We start from the raw sequence: 6,275 nt of genomic DNA, 5'->3' as shown, positions 1-6,275 counted from the left end.
TTGTTTTGATTTTAATTAGATTTTTAAAACAATTTTCTCTTCAGGAAAGCGCCATGGGATGATGGCTGAACAGTGATATATGTATTTTAATATCAAAGATTGCAATAATTTAAAATAACAACTGTCATGGAGATTATAACATCGCCAAGCTTCTAATGAACCAGCATCTGGTCTGTATTTATTTTATGAGCCTCTTTTGGGGTTTTTATATCTTAAATAAAGAACATATCCAAAGCTTGTGAGCTTTTAAGGATTTGAAGGTGTTGTTCCCTCATGTGCAGCTGTAACCTCAATGAGACCAGGGGAAGAAAATGGAATCCCTATTCTCACCCTAATTATGCTTCATCATAACATGAGTGCTTTGAAATAGGCAAGGTTGAGATTTGCCTTAATGAATGACCGAAGTAGGTTCTAGTCTGGAACAATCTATAAGAGTATTCAAAATTTAAATTTACTTATACAACACAGCAGGGGTGGGTTGCTCCCGGCATTACTGCCGGTTCGGTGCGCATGCGCATTTGTACAAAAATAGGTCTGTCCATGTGCAAAATGTTAAAAAAAGGAAAACAAATTGTGCAATTACAATTGTTCTGCGCATGCACAGAACCGAAAATCAAGATGGTGGCCCTGTAGGAGAACCAGTTCAGTGGCATGGCAGGTCTGGGTCGCTGCCGGTTCCAGCGACCCAGGCCGCCAAACCACTACCGGTTCAGCCGAACTGGTCCGAACCAGTAGGAACCAACCTCTGTAACCCAGTAAGAGGAGTTCTACTGAATCGATCAAAAGTGTACTTTGGCCAATAGCTATTGACTATAGTCAATGCCTAGGATAACCAATCAGATGCTTTAGATTTGAAATTTACAGACAGGACAGTAGTCCATTCATTCCAGTGTCAGCCTTGGAGTCATTTTCCCCCTTAGCACTTTCAGGTCTGTCACGAGTCAAGCTGTGGGAATGGGAGGGGAAAGAGATAACTGGGAGATTGTAGCCATAATAAAATTCTTTCTTCTGAGAAACAAGAACTTTCCAACCCGGTGCAAGGAGGTGGGATCTTAGGTCACACAACCCTTGGACTGTGACCTGATTGGACCATGTGACAGACTACATGGGCAGGAGAAAGAAAAATTTGCTTTTAACTAGGGGGAAACCCGAGGGGGGGGTTTAGCATCAGGTTTCCCCAGATGTGCCAATATGACATGCCTAATATAGCAGCAGCAGGACAGAAAAAACCCTGGTTCCATGGTGGCACCCATTTTTCTTTTCCTCATCTTAACTAAGCGCACAAAAACCAGAATTCAGAATATTCAATAGTGTATTGTACATTTTTTTAATTAATGAATGACCTTATTTTTAAAAAAAATACAATCTCTTTGGCTACCTTATTTAATCATCTTTTATAGACCAGCAATGTCTATTGAAACAGATGTTAAATAACGCCAAAGAAATGTACAGACAAAATTATAAAAATCCCCAAAGGGAAAAAAAAACACTGGACTAGCATGAAGACAACTCAAATTTTAGAAAATTAGGAACAGAGCGAAAGAGCACTAATATTACATAGAATTGAGTAAAAAAGTTAAAAAGCAGTCCTATTTTACACAATAATCAGTTTTCCAAGAGAGTATCTGGTGGGTGTTTTTATTACAATGAGTAAAACTCTTTAAATCGCAGCTGCATGCTTTATTTGCTATGCATTTAAAAGTGTTTTGTTCGAGTACTTCCCATCAATTTGATTGGAAATTAGACATTTTTGCACTGTTGTTTCTCCCACAACTATATTCTAAATGTTGATACCTTAATCCAGGGGTCTCCAACCTTGGCAACTTTAAGCCTGAAGGACTTTAAAGCAAAGCTGGCTGGGGAATTCTGGGAGTTGAAGTCCGCTAGGCTTAAAGTTGCCAAGGTTGGAGACCCCTGCCTTAATCAGTATTCTAAGGTAGAGCTTCTGTTCCTAGTTTTGTCATTTTTGTTTAAATGCCGTTGCTCAGTTATGAGTCTAATTAGGGAGCGCAGTATAGATAGCAATTTTTTCCTGCCAAAGTAAACAATCCAACAGACTTGATTGTCAAAGGTTGCCATGTTCAAACAAGTTAAAATCATTTTTGAAAAAGGCTTAACATTAAAAACAGAAATCTTTTGAGTAAGCAACCATTCAAAGAGTTTAAAAAGCGATGGGACAGTTGAAACAGTTAAGGAATATAAAGGGGGAGGGGGGAAGAATTCTATAAATGTTTCAGGAAGCTCAAATTATGTCCTACAAAGTTTTACCAAGCATTAAGAGCTTTTTGAGAAGGTTGGGCATCTGGTTTTCGTTTAATTCCTACTTAACATCATGACAGCCATTTGAAGTTCAACATACATAGATATTAACGAGAATATGGAGGAACATTTTGATAAGATTCCTAAACCTTCATTCCTTTCCCCCTGAGTGTGATCACTCTGCCTCTGACCAACAGAAGAGCAACTTGGGATCTCGTCTAAGTTCTGATCTCCTGTGGCTTCTTGGTTTTGATCCTGAAGATCAAAGGCTCCCTCCATCCTAGGATCTTTTGCATCAGTCTGACAAAGAGGGCGAGTGAATGGACCGTCCACTGGCAGGGCTGTTGGAGAAAGTGAAAGGCTCCTTCTCTTTCTCCTTGTTGTCGTGCTTGTGTTTGTGCTTGTGTTTGTGCTTGTGCTTCTTCTTCTTCTTCTTGTGTTCATGGTGGTGGTGATGATGGTGCTCCCCATGCCTGGAAGAGCCAGACTCTTTAGCAAAACCAGCCAGAGAAGGCAGAGGTGCTGGCAACATGTTCGCCTCCAAGGAAGACTGTTCTTTACCTGAAGTTAAAAAAGGAAGATAGGTTCATTAAAAAAAAAAACCACTGAAAAGATTGAAAAGATGGAAGTTCTTCCCTCCTTGATACAACAATTGCTTTAACAACATCTTTACTATAGATTTATTTATATCCATGGTTTTACTATTTCAAAGCTTTTGCTACAATGCACTCTATCGATTTTTATAATGATTTTTAAAAATTGATTTATACAAACATCATTATAGAGTTATTAAAACTTTCTGTAAAACATGCCTAATCAAGAGACAGACATGTCATGGGGAGGGCACAGCTTGATTCTTCTGTATAGTCATTAGGCTTTTTGGCAATAAAAACAACATTTTCTTCTGGGTTGCCTTCTTGACTTCCTAATCTATCTTGTAAACCTGGTAGTTTCTCCTAGTAGAGATTTCCTGGTGGTCTCCCCATCCAAGTAGAAGCCCTCTTAGCAGTGTTCTTTCCAGTGGTGAAATTCATTTTTTTTTGCTACTGGTTCTGTGGGCGTGGCTTGGTGGGCGTGGCAGGGGAAGGATACTGCAAAATCTCCATTGCTACCTCACTCCAGGGAAAGGATACTGCAAAATCCCCATTCCCTCCCCATGTCTGGGAGAGGGATATCGCAAAATCTCCATTCCCACTGCACTCTGGGGCCAGCCAGAGGCGGTATTTGCCGGTTCTCCAAACTACTCAAAATTTCCGCTACAGGTTCTCCTGTCACAACCTGCTGAATTTCACCCCTGGTTCTTTCTATGGTTACTAAACAGTAAGAGCCCAAATATAACATAATGTCTCCGTTTCAACATGACAGGAACCCATAATTTGACACTGTGTGTAACTGGGAGTAAGCAAGCATTTTACAATCTGGTAAAAGGTGCCCATCAGGTCCAAGCCACCAAACTAGAGGAAGAACTAGATAAACTTTGTCAGCAGCTTCTTCACCATTACATCAGAATCCCTGTCCTCTTTTTCCCTGAAGAAGACCGATTCAATAAGTCATAAACAAAACCTAATTTGCCAGTCTGAGAGAAACAAGGATGTTAATTTAGTGCTAAACAAACCACGAATGAAGGCCTCCTGGCTTATTCACTGAGTTCCTCTCATAGGTCAAGAGAAGTGTCAAGAGAAATAGCAACAAACTTGGTTTTTTCCTGAAAAATAACAATTCCAATAAATCCAGACTATACCATTCACTATGATATCACATCAACTCTCTCGCAACCTGAAGCAAAAGTATTCAAATTCTGCAAGGATATGTACCCGCACCACCAAGATTCGCTGGATAAATTAAAGTAATAAACATGATGCAGTAACTGAATAGCCAGCATAGAAAGGAACACCCAAAACACACAAGATGAAGAGATGAGTAACAAATCATTTCCACTATATAACATGTTACGTGTCTACTGTAACATGTAAAAAGAGATGGGATAAAAGTCTCAATATTAATGTTAACGTTGCTTCTTGGAGTGTAAAACACGAATGGGGGAAGAGGCTGTGGAGAGAAAGATATACACAGCTGCTATTTCTTATACTTCATAAAGTTGCAGTCTGTAGAGCGAAAGAAGGAGGAGGGGTGGAGAGGGTGGGAGAGAGGATTGGAGGCAGGAGGAGAAGGAAGGGAGGGAATGTATTGGGAGAGAGGAGTGATAGAGGGGGAGGGGAAGTAGGAAGTAGAGGGGTATGTTGGAAGGAAGAATGAAAGTTGGAGGGGGGTGAAAGAGGGTGTATGGTGGGTCAAGGTGGTATATTGGGTTTGTATTTTGGGGGGTATTGTCTATAAAAGCGAGGGCTGTGTTTATTATTCAATGTTATATGCCCCGGTTATGCACAGTATACATGTGATTGTATGGAATGAAATGGAAATGGAAATAAACGTATTTTCAAACAAGAAAAAAAAAGTTGCAGTCTACAGAAAGAGATAACCAAGTTATTTGGTAAACTCTGCAATGATTCAATTGTATCCCAAATCCTAAAACTGTGGACTATTATTATCGCCTAGTAAAATAAAGGTCAGTTGCAGCTGGGATTATGGGGATAAGATGTTCTTAAACTTCAACCTGGAAAGATTTAAGAGCCGACTCCTGAATATGCTTATCTCTACCACTACACTTCTGTAATCTTGACTACAAGCCAAGCTGCATTTAATATACTTAAATACCGAATCAGCTTCTTCTTTCTATTACAATTGAAGCTTTGGTGACAACTTCTGGAGGGCTCCAGGAATGTCCTCCAAGGCTTTTGAAGAAGACATGCAATTTGGGGCCTTTTCCATCATTGTATTTCTCTTTTGCCACCCCTCTCTAGATTTCAGAATTTGCTCTCATTTCTGATTAGTTTGGGGACATTTGCAGCAAGATTTTGCTCCACCGTGACCAGGGATGGTAATGTTTTTGCTATGGGGTTAGCGTAGATTAGCAATTCTCCCTGGGCATCCCATGGATATTGTTTCTTCATGTTGCCGTTTCTATAATGTGCGGAATTTCTTGCCTTGTTCTATTCCCAGTCAAGCCTCTGACCACATAATTACAGCTTCTACATTACAGGCTTACGTTTTAATTACAAAGCTGTCCTCACTGGTGATTTGGGTACACACATCTGAGGCACGATAAACCATACCAGATTTTAGGCTCATTGCAAAACACAAGTATAGGACCAGATACAAAAGTACAAAATGAATTTTTCAGGCTGTCAAAACAGGAATGTAATGGAGTATACCAGAAAGGAAAAAAACAAGTAGATATACAATGTCAAATGCTCAAAGGTCTGTTAAATTTTTTAGCTGAAATTCAAGTTGTTGGAGAAATATTTGCGGTCCTTTTTTCTTTTGTCTGTCATAAATATCTTGTGCATTTTTTAAAAAAAGGTTGCGACTGTGAATGCAGAGATTTATTCAAAGAAAGTCTGCCTATATCCGCAGCCAAACTTAAACAAAATGTAGACCTACAAAACAGCACCATAATGGCTCTCAAACATCTTCTAAATCTATTAGAAGATAAATTTCTGAGATTTGTAGGCTTTTTTTCTACCTCAGGAAAAAGAAAATAGGCAAAGTATCAAAATCAAAAACGTGGAATTTAAATCCTCACATGCCTAAACATCTTGTGCTCACCAAGTTATGAGAAATCAGAAGTGCTCAAATAGTATCTCTGCAAGTTCATTAAGCTCAACACAAATATTAGAAAGGAAGATGAAAGGCACTTGCTATAAAACACACAAACTCTCTTATTAATTCCAGATCCTGAATTCACTTGCCAGCAGATTTTTTTCCCCCCAGATACCTCTACTAAAACTAACTCTCCATGTATGTTCTTTTTAGCTCTGGCTGTTTCCAGAATATCATTGTTTGTTTCACTTGTTTACCTGTATGCTTGTATTCAGTTGATTTTTGTGACCTTGCTATGAAATATAATAAAAGAGAGGAAAAAAGTAGAAATACAATAACAGTATGGAACAGAATAG

General features: G+C 39.1%; 1 protein-coding gene across 1 annotated transcript in view; it reads right to left on the bottom strand.

Moving 5' to 3' along the window:
* Nucleotides 1-1,500: 1,500 nt before the first annotated feature.
* Nucleotides 1,501-6,275, bottom strand: part of TAF2 (TATA-box binding protein associated factor 2) — a 68,559-nt gene continuing 63,784 nt past the window's right edge. The window contains exon 26 of the mRNA XM_087706740.1: nucleotides 1,501-2,820. Within this exon, the coding sequence (XP_087562866.1) occupies nucleotides 2,555-2,820 (266 nt within the window). The 3' untranslated portion in view covers nucleotides 1,501-2,554. The remainder of the gene's footprint in view (nucleotides 2,821-6,275) is intronic.

The sequence above is a fragment of the Thamnophis sirtalis genome, unplaced genomic scaffold, assembly GCF_051295495.1.
Source record: "Thamnophis sirtalis isolate CommonGarterSnake01/CBP01778 unplaced genomic scaffold, rThaSir2_p1.2 scaffold_2, whole genome shotgun sequence".
Classification (NCBI taxonomy): Eukaryota; Metazoa; Chordata; class Lepidosauria; order Squamata; family Natricidae; genus Thamnophis; species Thamnophis sirtalis.
The sequence above is the reverse complement of the archived record's forward strand: the minus strand, read 5'-3'. Positions and strand labels throughout refer to the sequence as shown.